The sequence below is a fragment of the Chrysochloris asiatica genome, unplaced genomic scaffold, assembly GCF_000296735.1.
Source record: "Chrysochloris asiatica unplaced genomic scaffold, ChrAsi1.0 scaffold00014, whole genome shotgun sequence".
Taxonomy (NCBI): domain Eukaryota; kingdom Metazoa; phylum Chordata; class Mammalia; order Afrosoricida; family Chrysochloridae; genus Chrysochloris; species Chrysochloris asiatica.
The window spans coordinates 14,803,523-14,822,632 of record NW_006408532.1 but is presented as its reverse complement, the minus strand read 5'-3'; the positions used below and the strand labels follow the sequence as shown (position 1 = coordinate 14,822,632).

At 40.8% G+C, this 19,110-nt stretch overlaps 1 protein-coding gene across 1 annotated transcript in view; it reads right to left on the bottom strand.

Annotated features, from left to right (window-relative positions):
• The window catches only part of MAMDC2 (MAM domain containing 2), a 200,994-nt gene that overhangs the window by 91,169 nt on the left and 90,715 nt on the right, over nucleotides 1–19,110 (bottom strand). Inside the window, exons 3-4 of the mRNA XM_006834912.1 lie at nucleotides 5,179–5,450; nucleotides 3,219–3,303 (exon numbers count right to left, since the gene is read on the bottom strand). Of these exons, the coding sequence (XP_006834975.1) occupies nucleotides 3,219–3,303; nucleotides 5,179–5,450 (357 nt within the window). The remainder of the gene's footprint in view (nucleotides 1–3,218; nucleotides 3,304–5,178; nucleotides 5,451–19,110) is intronic.

Below are 19,110 nucleotides of genomic sequence, written 5' to 3'. Positions count from 1 at the left end.
AGTAAAACAGAGGTATATGTTTCTCAAGAATCAAGGTTCTAATCCATCATTGCCCCTTTGGAATGTGACTCTTCTACTTACTAGACATGTGTGAACCATGGCTGATAGCCTTGGTTTCTTCGTATATGAAATGATGACTATGTTCCTACTCCATAGGACTATTTCCAAGCACTCTTCAAGTCTCTGCTTTTAGTTCCAAAAATTTTGCCCACAACATTTCTTTCCCCTGGAAGTCAAGTCCTCCCTCCATCACCTTCTCTCTTGATGGTGGACAAAATGAAAAGTATGCTTCCCAGATGCAAAAGATAGCCTGCTTTTCTTACAAGCAAGGGCTCTGTCAGAATGGTCAGGACAGACATGTATCCTCAGCACTGCGACCCTTCTACAGCTACTGAGTGGAGAAGGGAGATGATCCCCTGTTTTTCAGTGGCATTGACATGCTTGCACAAATAAATTCTCTCCATCCATCAAATTCCCTCAGTGCCTTCATTGACTCCCATAGTCAACACAATTTAAAATATGATAAAAGTATGATTGTGCTGGTGATTTTCCAGCTCTACTCAGCCCTCACCAGCAACTTGGTTCTCCAGAGACTGATTTGGAGGGACTAGATCAATGTGCTCTCCTGCCTTCTGGTTTCCTGGTGGGTTTGGCCAAAGGAAGGTGAAAGAAGAGTGAGGTTGGGCCATTGATTGCCCCAGCTCTCAACTTGCCAAGTCACCATGGTGGCCTGTGTGCCTCTCCTTGTCAAGTAGCCCTCACCATACAGGTTCCGTCTCCAGATCCCGGCAACCCCTCTTCCGTTGCCCCATCAAATCTAAAGGTAATGCATTGGTTACTAGTCTTAGAGCACAGAATTGTCCTTGGCTGGTTTGCTCTGTCTCCACACACCTTTGTAGTTCTTTTATTGAACTTTACTCAAATTACTCAGGTTGACTCTACCCTGTTTCCACCGTCCTACCAGGACCCTGACTGATATAGTATCAATACTATATTATCAATCCTTTAGAAAGTATTGACAATTTATAAGATGTATATTTTCAGTTTTTTCCCCCTACTGTATTATCTGCTACCCCAAGTCCCAGCATGGTATTATTTTAGGATAAGTATTGGACTGCTAACTGCAAAATCAGTAGTTCAAACTCACCAATCACTCCTTGGAAAACCTTCACAGGGTCGTTATGGGTTGGAAGTGACTCAATGGTTACCTAATGACAACAATAAGTTTGTTACCCAGCCCTGACACACAGTGCTAAAGTTGTCCATGTTGTTGTTGTTGTTGTTGTTAAGTGTCGTTGAGTTGGTTCCAATCCATAGCGACTCTGTATAGGGTTTCCGAGGAGCGACTGGTGAGCTTGAACCACTGACCTTGCAAATCAAACCGACTTTGCAGTCCGATGTATTAACCCACAGCACCATACCAGGGTTCAACTAGAGAAAAAGAAAAGTCAGAAATGTATTGAAAGCTCTCTATGAGCTCAGGATCACTTTTGATTCTCCTTTCTCTTCCACTCTGTATCCATTCAACCTCCAAATACTGTGAGTGTTGAAAAGTCCTCAAACCTACTCCATTTACCTACTCCACTGGCAGCTCCCAGTTTTAAACTCTCCTTCTGCCCCTTCTGGAAGGTCACAATAGCTTCCTCTGTATTTTTCCGCCTCATGTGTGTCTCCCTCCTTTCCAATCCATCTCCCCTTGGTAGCCAGAGCCATTTTCCTTACAAGAAAGTGTGTGCCTTTCCCCTACTGGCTGACTTTTTGTTATTTGTTAATTGCCATAGAGTTGTGACCCTGTATAGGGTTTCCAAGGAGTGGCTGGTGAGTTTGAATTGCCGACCTTGTGGTTCAACTCAATCTGCAGTCCAGTGCTTTGCCCTACAGCGCCACACCAGGGCTTTTTAGTGTCTCCCAAACTTGGTGTCCTGGGATGGTGCTGTGGGTTAATGCACCAGATTACGAAGTTGTTTGAACTGCAAGGTTGGCAGTTCAAGCTCACCAGCTGCTCCTTGGAAACCCTATACAGGGTCACTATGGGTCGGAATTGACTTGACGACACTCAACAACAACAACAAACCTGGTGTGGTGCTGTGAGTTAATGCACTGAATTGCAAAGTTGGCTTGAGATACAAGGTTGGGGGTTCAAGCTCATCAGCTGCTCCTCAGAAACCCTTGACAGGGTCTCTATGGGTCAGAACTGACTTGACAGCACTTAGTAACAAACCTGTAACTTATTAGGTCCACACTCCACAGCCTGGAACCAGAATCTCCATAGCAAACTCCAGGAGTCTCACTTCAAATACACCATACCTCTTGTCTTTGTCTGGGCCTGCCCTGTATTTTCTCCCCATAGAAAACATTTTCTTTCCTGCTCTGATCCTCATATAACTAACTTCAGCTCAACTGCATCTCTTCTATTACACAGCCTCTCCAAACAATTTTCTGTTCTTTTTTTCTGCACCCATGGCTTGTTCTTCTCTAGTGGTGGTAGTTGTGTCCCATCAAGTTGGTTCTGACTCATAGAGACCTGTATAGGGTTTCTGATGCTACAAGTCTTTACAGGAGCAGAAGGCCTCATCTGTCTCCTGAGGAGCAACTGGTAGATTTGAACTGCTAACCTTAAAGTTAGCAGCCCAACTCATAACCTACTATGCTACCAGGGCTTTTGTTCTTCTCTAGTAGGATTTATCATATATAGAAATCACTTCAGTGGTAGATGAGTAGATGGTGAGCAAGCACAAGACAAAGGTGGTTATCTTCTCTTTATGCTGTCTCAGAACCTGATACCTAAGAAACACTGCTCAACGAGCACCTAAGTGACAAGTGTGATTATATAGACACCATTGGGTGTGTCATGAAAGAAATGCAGTGAAATAAGGAAGAAATGCTACAGAAAGCTGAGTTTGCAGCAAACTGGAAATTATTTTTATTAGCTCTTGTTAAGGTTAAAGTAGTACTACTCTGAGATTACAGTTGCTACATTCACTTTTCTTTCATTAATCTAGCTAGTCCTGACAAACACAAACTCTAATGAGCATTCCTGTGCGAAATACAGAGAAACAGCACACAGCATTCAAGTGAAACTAACACAGAATTTAAACTTCTATGCATTATGCAGTGTATTCTATAAAAGACTGTTTCTAGGGCTGATTCAATTCCCTCTGGCAACAGCAGCTTTCAGTAAAAGATTCACGTTCTGACGCAATGAAAATGAAACTCACCAATACAGTAGCCGGTTGTCATCTTGATTTCAAAGAGTGCAATGCTGGCTGTGTTCTCCTGCCCTAGGACACCTTCTATTAAAATCTGCACAACACATGGAAAAAAAGTGGTCGGGGGAGATGTTAGACCTTTAAACATTGTGTTTCCTTGTTCAATGTTTCAGCTACTAGTTAACAGCCACCCAGCAAGTCAGAGCAAAACAAGAGAGTTTAGTACCAGCTAATTGGTATTGAATACCAATCTCACTATTTTTTGCTGTTAAGTACCATCAAGTTGATTCTGACTCATAGCTACCCTGTATAGGGTTTCTGAGGAGCAGCTTGTGGGTTTGAACTGCCGACTTTGTGGTTCCTAGTCCAGTGCTGATCCTACAGTACCACACCAGACTTTGTTAAATGGATGTGTGTGTCTGTGTACATAGAAACATACATATATGCTGAGAACTTTGAGGCGAGCAAGGTGTTCGTTAGAAGCTCAGAGGAATCTATCTTCAATTGTTATCCAACCACACCTTGTCAGTGCTGTGGGAGCTCTAACTGAAGATGGAGAAGACAGCGTGTGTTCTTGAGGCAATCCATTCTGATTAGGAACAGAGAGTAGAGGGTTTAAGAGTGTGGGAGGAAGTAGGACACACAATCTGACTTTCTGGAGGGAGTCTCCGCATACAATGGTAGAGGCTCATAAATCACTTTCTAGTTTTTATATTGATGGGAAAAAATTAGTGGTTTTTAAAAAGAGATTTTTAAAATATACTCTTTTTTGTTGGGCATGTGAGGGGGCTTCAAAAAGTTTGAAAAATGAAATGTAAAGATAATGGAATTTTCCCATGAACTTTTTGAAGTCCTCTCATCTACACAGCAGAACATGTATCAATTCAACAGTTTCTAATGTACATTTCAGTGCTATTGATTGCATCCCTCAACTTATATAGCCTTTCTCACTCTCCTTCTCTGAATTGTTCTTCCCCCATTAACGTAAATTCTGCCCCCTAAATTTCCTATCTAGTCTCCCTAGTTGTGCATTATCAGAAAAAGTTAGACAAAGAACAGATGAACTATGGGAAGAACATGGCAATTTGTGTGGCTGATTCCACATCCTGTTAGAGTTTATACTCAGTCCTGTTTCTGAGAGTAGTCATTTTTTCTGATGATATTTTAGCCTGATATTTTGCAACTGTGCTGGTAGACTAACAGTGTGATGGTCTGTTGAGAGGACATTGTGAAACAGGGGAAACGCAGACCCTCAATATGTCTTCCCTCTATCCATGGCACCTGACAGTATTTCAAAATGTTCTGAAGCAGAAGAGCAATGGGATAGGCAATAGGAAGGGGATTAGGCATGAAGAGAGTGTTCATAAACGATCCATTGTGTTCTCAATGACGTAGTCCTACTAAATATCACAACTCATGGCCAACCAAGGGTAGATCACACCCTCCTTCCCCCAACCCAATCCACACTCAGCTTTGTTTTGCATTCTCTACCTTCCTCTTTCAATACCTTTGAAGGCACATGCTCTTTAAGTAGCTATGATTTAAAACATATTTTCCATTATATTTAATATCTTATTTAAAAAACATAGCAAACAAACCACTAGGGAGAGAACATAAACACATGCCACACACAAGGAAGGAGAGGTGAAACAAAATGAGAAGAAATGAAAATTCTCCCTGACATCCTTAAGGAACTCAATTTCCACTGGAGGGTTGGTTTAATCCCATCTAGTTTTTAAAGATATGTCATTTAAATAGATGAGAAAGAAATTCAGGAAGAAGTTCTTTTAGAGAATTAATAAACGATTAATTTAGATGACTGATACTTTTCTAGAAGATGTCGCCTATAAAGCATCACATCCTAATACAAGAAATAACTAACTTCAAAAGGCTGCAGTTTTCATGAGATCTCAGAGGAGCACAAAACATACATATTAAACCCTGTACCTTCCTTCTAAACTCCACGTACCTTGAATTTCTTGGGACTGTTTTGCAAATCCAGGCTGGCTATGAGCCAACTGTCTGAAGCTTCTTTAGTTGACCAAAGCAAGCGGTCAAAGCTTTCATGTTCAAATCTGGCAAAGAGGCTCAACTTGCTAGGATTTGATAGAGACTCTGAAGATGCAGTTATCTGGTAGACCAAGCGGAGGCAGCTCCATTCCTCAGCCTGTAAATCAGAACTTAGCAGCACAGCCTTCTCCCCTTGCTTGGCAAATGAGGTGTCAACATAAATGTAATGGCCTGGGAAAAGAAAGGAACACCGAGAAGGAATCAATCTTATGCTTGCGATTCAGAAAAATACACAACTGTGGTCCAGAAAACCTGAAGGCAGATACAGTGAGTCTGCAGATATATTTTGTTTGGTCCTCTGTCTTCTTGTGAAAAAATGAGAAGGTCTGGCACCTCTGAGGCTGCTTTCCCACATGACAATGATAGGATGGAACAGAGAAGTACTGCCTCTTCAGAGGGTGGCATATGGTCTCCATTTACCATAATCTCCAGCACTCCCTGCTAACCCCTTTCATGAAGCCCAGGGTCTCCTGCCTTTTGTTATTTTACACCCAGCCCATTTATCACATTGCATTTATCTCCTTGACTCCCATATGTATATAAGAACCCTGGATAAGAGGGTCCAGAATCTGAAGGAGCAGCGAGAATAGGTAAAGCGCCCAAAACTGGAGTTAGGATATCTTGGAGGATTCAGCCTTCTCCTTCCATAGCTCCTATTATACTTAATAATGCAACCAGCATTTCACTTGCATTATTATAGCCTGGACTTTGGGGCCTGGGTATGAAAAGTTCATTTTAAACCAAGTTTTCACTAGGACTAAATCTCTCCACCCTTCGCCTCTTCCATGACCAGATAATAACTAATAAGAGTACTGATAACTAATTGAGGAAGTATGTACCAAGTTTGTGCTGCATCCTTAGAAAGCAGAGAGCTCTGGGACTAGCAATAATCATCCCCTCCTACCCCTGCTCTATTTCTCAGACCTCCTCCTACCACTTTCTCCTCATCCTCTTTTCTTCTTCTCTTTCTGCTTATTCTTCTCCTTTTCCCTTCTCCTCTATCTTTTTAATATTGACAAGTGTTCTACTGGCCACATCTGTGGGGGGCAAAATGGAGCCAAGAACTCTAAACGGAGTTTGCCAAGCTCAATTCAAGCCATCTGCTTTTGTACGGCAGTGAACTGATCTGCCCATGGGTCTCTAGCCTGCATTTAACCTGCTGTTCTCCATTGTGTGGCCTCCCACCTCATCTTTTTAAATCTGGGTTCTCCAACTCTAGACTCTTACTAGAAAGGCTCTGCAATGCCTCTTTGTTTTGCTTGATGTTCTTCAGTCCCTCTTCCTACACTTGTTGCCACAGCTGCCAATCTTAGACATGGTCCTTGTCCCTGTGGTGAGGATAGACAGACCAGCAGCCCCTCATCTGATGACCCTCTTCAAAGTTAGGGCAGTTGATGATTGTCATCACAAGGGAGACTCCTCACCTACTGAAGGGTTTCAAGATTGAGATCTATCTGTAACTGAGTCTTCTTGACATAGCAACCACCCATGGGTGTAAATAGCAACTGCTTCTGGTTGGTAACCCAGGTCTCCTCTTATGGAGAAATTGCCACTAGTTCCTTTGCTGTTATTGTTGGCAGCCAGAGCGCCAATTCAGACTCATAGCTAAGTGCTTCATTTGCATTTGCTAACAGTGGAGGCTTTTGGGTTTTGAAGTACTAAACTGGACTTTTGATGCCAACTTAAAAAAAATAAGCTAAAAATACTGTTTCATTGTGACATGAAGGAATGTATTAGTACCATTCCGCTTTTGCCACTTTCTGCTACTGTCCCCAAAGAAGGAACTTCAAGAAGGCTGGAAATGGGGTGGAAATGAAGAGCCTAGAGCACTTCAAACCTTTTCTGATGGAGTGGAGAGTTAAGAGTGTCTCTAGTGGTACAGTTAATAGGCTCAACTCTGGTAGCATAGTGGTTACGAATCGGGCTGCGAACCTCAAGGTCAGCAGTTTGAAACTACCAGCTGTTCCGCGGGAGAAAGATGAAGCTTTCTGCTTCTGTAAAGATTTACAGCCTTGGAACCCCTGTACAAGGTCGCTATGAGTCGGAATCGACTCCACGGCACATAACACCAACACCATATACCTGCTGAGACACTGCAGGATAATGCACTGGATTGCAAGGCTGGTTTGAACCACAAGGTCGGCAGCTGAAACTTATCAGCCACTCCTTAGAAAACCTATACAGGGTCACTCTGAGTTGGAACCAACTCAATGGCACTTAACAACAACAACAGCATAAACCAAAAGGTTGGAGATTCAAGTCTACCTAGAGGCACTTACAAAGAAAGTCCTGTTAATCTGCTTCTGAAGAATCAGCCATTGAAAACACTACAGATCACAGATCTCCATAAATCCATGGAGTTGTAATGAGTGAAAGCAAACTTGATGGCAACTGGGCCGCGTCTCTGGGACTGTAGCAACGTCGTACATTTTGAAACTGGAAAAAGCGAGCCCTACAATTTAGTTCTTTTTCAAATTGTTTTGGCTCCTCTGTGGCCTTTGATTTCCATATGAATTTAAAGATCAGGATGGGAATAGGGCGAGATAAAGAGACTTGAAGGCCATATTCTAACAGAGAAGCAGTCATTTTTTTCTTGAAAGAATGCTCTCTCCATTGTTTGGTTAGTTTTCAAAGCCCTTAAAAGAAATGATTTTGACAATTTTCATTGCTCTTATGGAGGAGAGTATTTTTGGAGGTTCCCATTCTGCCATTTCTGCTGACATCGTTCCCTTTCTTCATGTTTCTTCACCAATGACAACAGAAAATCATACTGAGAGATGTTAAAGTAAACATGGACACAAAAGAGTCAGGCAAGGCGTGGCAGGAATCACATGGGCAGTGGGGGTGGGGTTGACCATGACTCATCAGGTCAAGAGACTGGAGGAGATTTACTAGCCACAGTGTTGGAGGAACGATGACAGGAGAAGAGGGAAATATCTACTTAGAATACTGCTGCTTAGGTAATTTGAACTGACATCTGAGACATTTATTACAGCTATAAATCTCTAGAGGGGTCACAAAAGGACTGTAAACTTCCAAAGAGATTTTTAAAACATAAGTCAGCAATCAAACACAGTAATTATATCATTTTGCCCCAAAGGGCAGGATCTATGTGCGTTGCATCTGGGTTTGTCTCCTTGTCACCTGCAGGGACCAGAAAACAACAGAAAAACAGCCTGCTCCATTGAAGGTTGATACATAAAGACCTGAGTTTGAGGTCATGCTCAGTTGCTAGTTGGTGCTATATGGTAGAGTTCAACACACTGATGACTTGTAGCAGCCAAAGCACACAGTGGTAGGTCTAAATCCCAGAGCTAGTGCTGTGGCAGGTGGCCAGCACATGGGTTATGGAGGCTTCGTTTTCTTCTGGGGCATCCCTGGAATTCTATAAGCTAAAGAATGCGCTGCTCTTTAGGTGTAATGCTCATATTGAGGTGTCTGGGCTAAGGTGGCTACTGCCCAGGATTTGACAATATGACCTTGGTTTAGATGTTTATTATGCATACTAACTTGTGGTCAGTTTCTTTATCTTCAAAATGTAAATAACGAAAGAGTTATTATTGTAAAATACCCTTAAGTCGGTTTTCACTCATGGCGGACACTTACAGCATTTCTGAGGAGCAGCTGGTGGGTTTGAACCACTAATCTTTGGTTAGTAGTCCAGTGCTTATCCTATAGCACCACACCAGGACTTTTAGGGTTCTATTACATGTACACTTACTATTTGGAAAATCACTCTTTGCATTCAGAAAAAAAACCCTGAACACAACCTTACCATCCTCAACACATATATATTTTTCATACAAATTTCAAATAGCCACTAAATGAATGCTATTTCATCTACTGCTCAAATTAAGAAGCATGTGTTTCAACACACACTTAAAGAGAAAATGGGCCGTGTTGGACTTAGAAATGGCCTGACAGATGCAAAACCATCAACTGTATATGCTCATTTAAGGAAACTTCAAGGGCCATTTTGACTAGATCCAATCTTCATTTTTCATGCTGACTTTAACATGCAAAGCTCACATATGATGTTAGGATGTAGATAAAAATGCTTTGTAACTTGACATGAGAATTGTTCAGTTTTCTGTTCTTGCCATCTGGGGCTTGAGTCCTTGGTGTTCCAGAGGTAGTGAGACATTTATATTGACAATATCAATTACCAATGTATTTTCCAATATGGAAAATTTAGAGCAGGTATTTGTTCAGTCAGAAAATCACAACACATTTTCAAGGCTGATATTCATTGACCTTCTTGTTTATTCACCTTAATTGACCCTCTAAGGTTAAAATCTGTAACTTGGTCAACTTTAATGCTTGGCTCCCTCCCAGCTTCCATCCAGTACTACTTCTCACAGCTGAGCCCCTTGGCTCTTTCCCAAAATTAATCACCATAGAAAGTAGAATTTAGCACATTTACCTCTGACTTGAATCAAATTGAAACCTTGTGACCCAGATCTGATAAGAATGCCTATGCTTCTGCTTTGTTTGCATCTTAGTACCCCCCCACCCCCAGCTGAAGTTCAGGCCTTGAACTTGGGCTAGAATCTGCCTGCCAGTCTTCCTGAGTACCTCACTGTCTGCCTTCTTGGATCAAGTCCTGTTTGGGGAAACAGTAGGCAGAGTGGTTAACAGTGCAGCTATCATGCCAGCTAGATGTTGGTACAAATTCTGGACACATCACTTACAAACTCAAGTTCTTCCCTGGTTAAATGGGGATGCTAAAATACCAACTTCCCCAGAGTTTTAAAGAGGTGTTACAAACAGTTGCATTTGACTACTAGCCAAAAGGTTGGTGGTTTGAACCCACCCAGAGACACTTTTGAAGACAGGTCTGGTGATCTGTTTCTGTAAACTCCCAGTCTTGAAAACACTATGTCTTCATTCTAATCTACACACACATGGTTGCCAGGAGACAGAATCCACTGAATGAATGGTAACTAACAACAACAAAATAAAGTAACCTAAGTTAAACAAGGGTAATGATGATGGAATGGGGCTTTGTTCTGTTATTCATGGACATGCTATGAGTCAAAGCTAATCTGACAGCAACTAATAACAAAAACAAGACAGTTTAGCACTATGCCTGAGGGGTATGATCAAATTTTAATGTCAGCTCTTATTTTTTCAAATTTCTGAACACCATACTCTACCTCATCATCTCATACTGTTGTTAAGTGCCATCAAGTCGGTTCCAATTCACAGTGACCCTATATAGGGTTTCTGAGGAGCAGCTGGTGGGTTTGAACTGCTGATCTTGTGGTTCACAATCCAGTGCTGATCCTACAGCATCACACAAAGAGTCCTCATGTTGGATCTTATGTTAGCTAAAATGCACCAGACCCCAAGGTCGGTTTGAACTGCAAGGTCGGCAGTTCAAATTTACCAGCTGCTACTTGGAAACCCTATACAGCAGGGTCACTCTGAGTCAGAACAGACTCGATGGCACTTAACAACAACAACAACAACAACAACATATTGGACCTCATATTAGACCATCTCAATTTGGACCTCTCTAATACTAACAGATGGAGTCCTGGTGTGGCACTGTGGGTTAACGCGCCAGACTGCAAAGCCGTTTAAATTGCAAGGTCGGCAGTTCAAGCTCACCAGCTGCTCCTCAGAAACCCTATACAGGGTCGCTATGGATCGGAACCGACTCGACGGCAATTACCAACAACAACAATACTAACAGATATTTGTTCTACCTACTGCCCAATTGTCCTACTCTTCTCATGCCAACTGTTGCACATTGTATAGAATATTCTCCAGCAGCTGGATTCATTCCCATAGTGCCTAACTGACTGATACAGATACATCTGTATCTAAGCCCCTGCCTCTTCCAGTGTATCTCATTGCCACCTGTGTTCTGTACTATGACAATCATATCTAAGTGCTATCAACTCATCAAGAATACATGCAAAGCATACAACAAGAGTTCATACAGCTTTTGCAAATAACCAGGTTTTTATCATGGAGTGAGGAGGCCTCAATGGAATTGTAGCCTCAACAGATCATCTTTTGAAGGTGTCTAGTTTTTGTTTGTTTGCACACCAAATGCTATTAAAAAGAATTAAAAAGTCAAATTTCTGAATAGCACAGAAAATGCAGTGGTCACAGTAGTTCTCAAAACAGTTGTTGTTCTTATCAAAGAATGAATGGAACAGCACTCCTCAAGATAAAAAAAAAAAAAATCAAAATTTGGGATTGTTAATAGCTGATCTTTATTTAATCATATCACAATTATTTATAAATCTACTGATTATTTCTGCCAGAAGAATGTTCTGAAAATATCTAAAAAAGATAATAAATTTCTGCTTTATATAAAATATTCTCACCTCTGTATGAAGTTTCTAATAGTTTATTTAATAAGTAATTATATGAATCACAGAGTCACTGTACCAAAAGGAAATGGTTAAAAAATAAATAAATAAAAAAGGAAATGGTTGATGTTCAACCATTTAAAGAGGCAGCATATGATCAAGAGCCAATGATACTGAAGGAAGAAGTCCAAAGTGCACTGAGGAATTGACAAAGAAAAAGGCATCAGGAATTGATGGAATAAAAATTGAAATCTTTCAAGTAAGAGAGGTAGCACTGGAGACACTCACTCATCTCTGCCAAGAAATTTGGAAGACAACTCTCTGGCCAACTGATTGGAAGAGCTCTGCATTTGTGCCCATTCCAAAGAGTGGTGACCCAACCAAATGCGGAAATCATCGGACAATATCTTTGATATCTCATGCAAGTAAAGTTTTACTAAAGATAATACAGAAATGGCTGTAAGCATACATTCACAGAGAACTTCCGGAGGTTCAAGCCAGATTCAGAAGAGGACGTGGAATAAGGCATATCCTTGCTGATGTCCAATGGATCTTTGCTGAAAGCAGTGAATATCAGAAAGATGTTTACCTGTGCTTTATTGACTACAAAAATGCTTTCAGTTGTGTGGATCATGACAAGCTATGGACAACATTGCAAAGTATGAGTATTCTGGAACACTTAATTGTGCTCATGAGGAATCTGTACCTGGACCAAGAAGCAGTTGTTCGAACAGAACATGGGAACACTGAATGGTTTAAATTAAGAAAGGTGTGCAACAGGGTTGTATTCTTTCACCATACTTAACCTGTATGCTGACCAAATAATCCGAGAAGCTGGGTTCTATGAAGAAAAATGTGGCATCAGGATTGGAGGAAGACTCATTAACAACATGCAATATGCAGATGATAAAATCCTGCTTGCTGAAAATGAAGATGACTTAAAATACTTACTGATGAAGATCAAAGATCACAGCCTTAGGTATGGATTACATCTCAATGTAAAGAAAACAAAAATCCTCACCACTGGACCAGTACACAACATTCTTATCAACGGAGAAAAGATTGATGTTTTCAAGGACTTCATTTTTCTTGGAACAACTATCAACACTCATGGAAGCAGCAGTCAAGAAATTAAATGATGTACTGCATTAGACTAATCTGCTGCACAAAGCCTTTTTAAAGTGTTGAAGAGCAGAGATGTCAGCTTGAGGACTAAGGTGCACCTGACCCAAGCCATGGTATTTTCAATAACCTCATATGCATGCGAAAGCTGGACAGAGAATAAGGAAGACCGTAGAAGAATTGATGCCTTTGAGTTATGGTGTTGGAGGAGAATCTTGTAAGTGCCATGGGCTGCCAAAAGAACAAGCAGATCTGTATTGGAAGAAGTGAAGCCAGAGTGCTCCTTGGAGGCCAGAATGGCCAAACTTTGTTTCTCATACTTTGGACATATTGTCAGGAGGGACCACTCGCTGGAGAAGGATATCATGTTTGGTAAGGTGGAGGGTCAGAGAAAAAGAAGAAGATCCTCCAGCGAGATGGATTGGCAAAATGGCAGCATCAATGGGCTCAAGTGTGGCAACAATTATGAGGTTCGCCCAGGACCAGGCAGTGTTTCGTTCTGTTGTGCATAGGGTCACTGTGAGTCAGTACCGACTCTATGGCACCTAACAACAATAACATATGAATCGTAATTTTAATCATGTAAAAATAAGCATAGCTTTTAAGAATCCAATGCAAATGGAATATGTTAATGAAAAAAATATTTTTAAAAAACATTCAAAGGGAACTAACATTTGACATATGCCAAACACTTGTAAGGTGCTGTTCAGTTGGTTCTGAGTCATAGCGACCTTATGTACAACAGAACCAAACACTGCCCGGTCCTGTGTCTCACAACACTTGTCATGCTTGAACCCACTGCTGCTGCCATTGTGCCAATCCATCTTGTTGGGGCTTTTCTTTTTTGCCATCTCTCCACTTTACCAAGCATGATGTCTTTCTCCAGTGACTAGTCACTCTTGATAATATATCTGAAGTATGAGACATAAAGTCGCGCCATCCTGGCCTCTAAGGAGCATTCTGGTTGTACTTCTTCCAACACAGATTTGTTTATTCTTCTGGAAGTCCATGATACCTTTAATATTCTTCTCCAACACCATAACTGAAATGTATCAATTTTTCTATGGTCTGTATTCACTGTCCAACTTTTATATGCATATGGGGTTATTAAAAATGTCATGGCTTAGGTTAGGTGCACCTTAGTCCTCAAATTAACATCTTTCCATTTGAACACTTTAAAGAGGTGTTCTTTGTAGTAGATTTGTCCAATGCTATACATCATCTGATTTCTTGATTGCTGCTTCCAGTGTTGATAGTGGATCCAAGCAAAATGAAGTATTTGACAACTTCAGTATTTTTTCGATAGATCTTGATGCTATTTATTGGTCCAGTGGTGAGGATTTTTGTTTTCTTTATATTGAGGTGCAACACATACTAAACGTTGTGGTTTTTGATCTCTAGCAATAAGTATTTTAAATCCTCTTTGCTTCCAGTAAGCAAAGATAAATCCTCTATCTGCATATCACAAGTTGTTAATGAGTCTTCCTCCAATTCTGATGCCACATTCTTCATATAATCAGCCAATGACAACCCAACGGAGCACAATGGGTTGATCCCAAACCCAGTATGGGGATGGCTCAGGACCAGGTGGCATTTTGTTTCATTGTTTATATACTCACTATAAGTCAGTAACAACTTGTCTGCAACTAACAACAACACTAGAGATCTGAAGGGATGGTTGTTCTTTTATGAAAGCTTGCTCAGGTTTCTCTACAAATATTATTCTTCCTGGTAACATGATAGCCAGATAAACATTACTATTACATTGCCTTAAAACTAAAAAGTTTTCTAACATGTCCAGCTTTCTCAAATTAAGACATGTCTTATAATTGACCTGTAATAATTCAGCTTTTCCCTCAGAAGGATGTTAACAAATCCATGGTGCAACTTAGAATAGATGGATTTGTAACAACATATTTGTGCTGTGTTAGTGACAGCAATCAGACAAGTTCCACTATCTTGGGCTCATAGTTCTACGAAAACTCTCCTCTGCAAATACTGATGTAAGTGGGGAGTGGGGTCACATGGAGATGAAGGGGAATAAAACCTCTCAGCATGAGGGCAATCTAGAAACCACCCAGAGTTTCAGCCCTATGTCTTAGTACACATTGCATTGAACAAAAGACGCATGTGCGTCTTATGGACAATCCATTTCCATGAAGGATCTGGACTCTTAGCTGCTGGACAACAGGGTATTCCATACAATCGAACATTAACAGACTTCTATTTTCCATGAAGGTTTAGGAGTAATCTTGCCATGGAGTATTGCAAGGCACATACTTATTCAGCAAGCGCTCATATTTTATGTAATAGAAATGACTTCTCTTCTTCCCTTCTCCTTGCCATCTGAGGTCCCTAATAACACAGAAACTCATTCCCATTCAACAAGACTGCATGAAACCCCATGGTTAGTTTCCATGCATGGCGAGATTTAAGAGGTATAAGCTTACATTGAAATCCTTCTAGAAATGAATATAATGAAGATTGTTGATTTGTAATACAAGTTTACAGACAGATCCTGCTTTGAAATGTCATGGGCAAAGTGATCTATAATTCAGCAGGAGTGAATAGCAATTTCTGTCCTATTTTGGTCCCGAGTGGTAAGGAACTCCTCCCAAAATGAAACCTTCTCTAGTACAGCAAAGATGCTCTTGGGCTGGGGAAAATTTCAAATATAGATTTGGTTAAGGAAAAAAAGGAGAGCATGCATATAAAGAGCAGCATAAAATTACCAAGCACGACTTCAGTGCTAGCCCTGCACACAGGGCAATGGGCAAACTCTTCCATGTGATGTGGAAATTGACTTCATAATGTTTCCAGTATTTCTAGACAATGTTGTTGGCCCACGAAATCCACTAAGCCTCAGTCATTATTCTGCAATGTTTGTCACACTGAAACTTACCAACAATCATGAGGATGACAGGACTGGGCAACATTTCATTCTGTTGTACACTTAGAGTGGCCATGAGTCAGAGTCAGCTAGACACCAACTAACAACAATAACAACAACACAACAATATCTAAAGTGAAAAAAAAAATTGAGAATTTTTCTGTTCCAAATTCATTTGCTCATCTGTCCTGTGGATCCAGTTGTTGGCCTATAACTGTGGAACTTCTGCAGAACTCTAAAATATCAGGGCTGAAAGGCCTTGATGTTTGGTAGTGCCAGGGAAGAGATTGTCTGTTTGCCATTTTTTAAATTAGAATTGAAGAAGATTATGAGGCCTAGTGCAGACATACTGAATAGAGTGTCCCAATTGATTAGCAATGTCTGCACTTATCCTGGGAGAAGAGTATGGAAGGCAGACCTTGTCCAATTCATCCTCTTCTAATTGTCAAGGACTTCATTCTTCTTAGATCAACTATCAATGCTCATGGAAGCAGCAGTCAAGAAACCAAACGACGTATTGCATTAGGCAAATCTGCTGCACAAGACCTTTTCAAAGTGTTGAAGAGCAAAGATGTCAGTTTGAGGACTAAGGTACGCCTGACCCAAGCCATGGTATTTTCAATAACCTCATATGCATGCAAAAGCTGGACAGTGAATAAGGAAGATCGTAGAAGAATTGATGCATTTGAGTTATGGTGTTGGAGGAGAATATTGAAAGTGCCATGGGCTGCCAAAAGAATAAACAGATCTGTACTGGAAGAAGTGCAGCCAGAGTGCTCCTTGTAGGCCAAGATGGCCAAACTTCATCTCTCATACTTCGGACATATTTTCAGGAGGGACCAGTCACTGGAGAAGGATATCATGTTTGGTAAGGTGGAGGGTCAGAGAAAAAGAGGAATGCCAACCCCCCCCCCCCAAGTGAGATGGATTGGCAAAGTGGCAGAATCAATGGGCTCAAGTGTGGCAACAATTGTAAGGTTGGCCCAGGATTTGGCAGTATTTCATTCTGTTGTGCATAGGGTTACTATGAGTCAGTACTGACTTGATGGCATCTAACAACAACAATTGATACAAAAAGTTTGTGGACTTCAAAAGTTTGTGGAAAAATTCCTTATCTTCCAATTCACTTATACATAAATTTATTGAAAACCCCTCATACAGTACTGAACAAAGAGGCCTGAAAGGACATGCAAAGTCTGAATTATCCGATAGTGCTTGTTTTATCAAAGATCATCCTCGGGACATAATTTCTTATTCTTTTTACTACAAGGTTGCCAGTGAATTTACAGCTCTCATTGATGACAATGTTTCTTGGAACATCAGTAAATCAGTTTGAACCACCAGGTTGGCAGTTCAAGCTCACCAGTCACTCCTGGAATAGACTCGACAGGCACTTCACAACACCAATTTGTTCAGTAACTGATTCCACATTTGATGTGCTTGACTTGTTAGACGTGAATGGCACAGAAAGGCTGTAGCATGTTTCACCTTGTAGGCTGTCCTTCTTTGTACATTTAACATCATACAGGAGCAGCATTAACCTTTTGACTCCTCCCCAATTTGGAAATATTCTTTTCCTCAGGGCTCCTTGATTCTCTGGTCCTCTAAACGGCAACCGTAGAATTTCCTTGATTTACTCTTTAGCTGAGATACCATGCTCTCTACTGCTCCCAGGCCCTCCTAGTGACTGTTGATACTGGGCTCCTCTTTCAGCTCCCTTCCCTTGCACATCCGGCTCCACTACTTCTGCCTCCTTTCCTAGCTTACTTCAACACTTCACTCAGGTCTTAGTTTAACTGAGTCACATCAAGTACGGTTGTGTAGTGGGCAACCTCTATGACTGTGCATAGCGGCCCTGTTTAAATACGCCTTTTCCAAACAGCTTTTGGTAACCCCCATCTCCAATCTGGTTTGAGGCCCATTCTACTGTACCTTCTAGTATCAGCATTAGAATTGAATTCATATTTGTTTGATTACTTACCTGTATTTCTCACTGGGTTTTAAGCATATAAAGGTAAACACAGTGCCTGTCTGGCTCATGTGGATGCTTTCTATATTTTAAGTAAGTGAGTAGAAATCCCTCCTGATGGTAGTTTTTTAATGGCCATGAACAAAAGATTATCATTCTTTCCCACTATGGGGATTTTTTCATTAGGCTTGAATTTCATAACAATGACAATATTTATTATTATTCAAAGAAATAAGATATTCAATGAGAGCTGTAACTTCACTGGCAACCCTCACTACTGAATATTTTCACATACCCTCCCGCTGTTACTACTTTGTGAAACTCAGATTTTCACTATGTCACGATTCACAAAAGATTGCTAAAACGCACAGTTCTATGCCTGTCTGGAATGCAGAGTTTGTGGGAAGCATTCAGAAAATGTTTTCAGTGTGTGACATTTCCAGATTAAAGAGAGCTATAGTTTTATCAGCCTCGAATCTTTTTGAGAAGTTCCAAAGTGCCGAAATCAGCAGTACATGGAGAAGTGATGAGGTCAGCATTGCTTAGCCGTCTCAAATACCATTTTACGTCCCCCTGACAATGAGGAAATTATTCTCATATCATGGCATGCACAGCACAGAGAGACTAAGTGATTACAAAGCATTAAAGCCTGGCAATCTCCAGTGAAAATAATCTGCCAAAATTTGAAATCACTACCACAGATGTTTGCTTCACCTGTTTCATAGGATCTGGGAAGAAGTTAGCTTTAAACTCTGCTGGCTCCTGTGGCAGTTCTAGAAAAGTTTATCTTAGTAACTACCAACAGGGAACTGAGTGATGAGCCCACAAAGAGAGGTCATGGGATACAGGAAGAGGGAGCTTCACTTTATACAAGGGTTTCATAAAGTTAGCAGACAAATTCCATGACCTTTCAATTCACTTATCAACAAATTTATTGAAGCCCCCTCATACAGTACTGAACAAGAGGTCTGAAAGGAAAACCAAAGGATGAATTATCTGATAGTGCTTGTTCTATCAAAGATCGTACTCTGGACATCATTTTTTTTTCTTCTCACTACAGGGTTGCCATTGAGGACACTGTTCCTTGGAAACACAAGATTGTCATTGTGTATGCTGAAGGAATTAAGGCAGAACAGATAACTGAAGTCACACTGCAAGTTCACTAAGTGTATCTGGAAAGGAAAGAGGCCTATGGAATATGAGTTCATTCAGAAGGAAAGTTTCTTAGTTCAATTTTGCTAGTAACACTGTTGAGAACACAGCTGCACATTTTGCTTATGCAGTATGTAAGTCAATTTTCCTAAACAAAAGGAGTTACAGATATTTCAGCTTCACTCAAACCAGGATAAAATAGGGGTATCTATGAAAAGTTCACCATGGTACAAGTAAATAAATAATTATGAAGTGATATGTTGTTGTTGTTAAGTGCCGTCAATCAGGTTCCGACCCATAGTGACCCTGTATAGGGTTTCCAATGAGCAGCTGGTGAGCTTGAACTGCTGACCTTGTGGTTCAAACTGACTT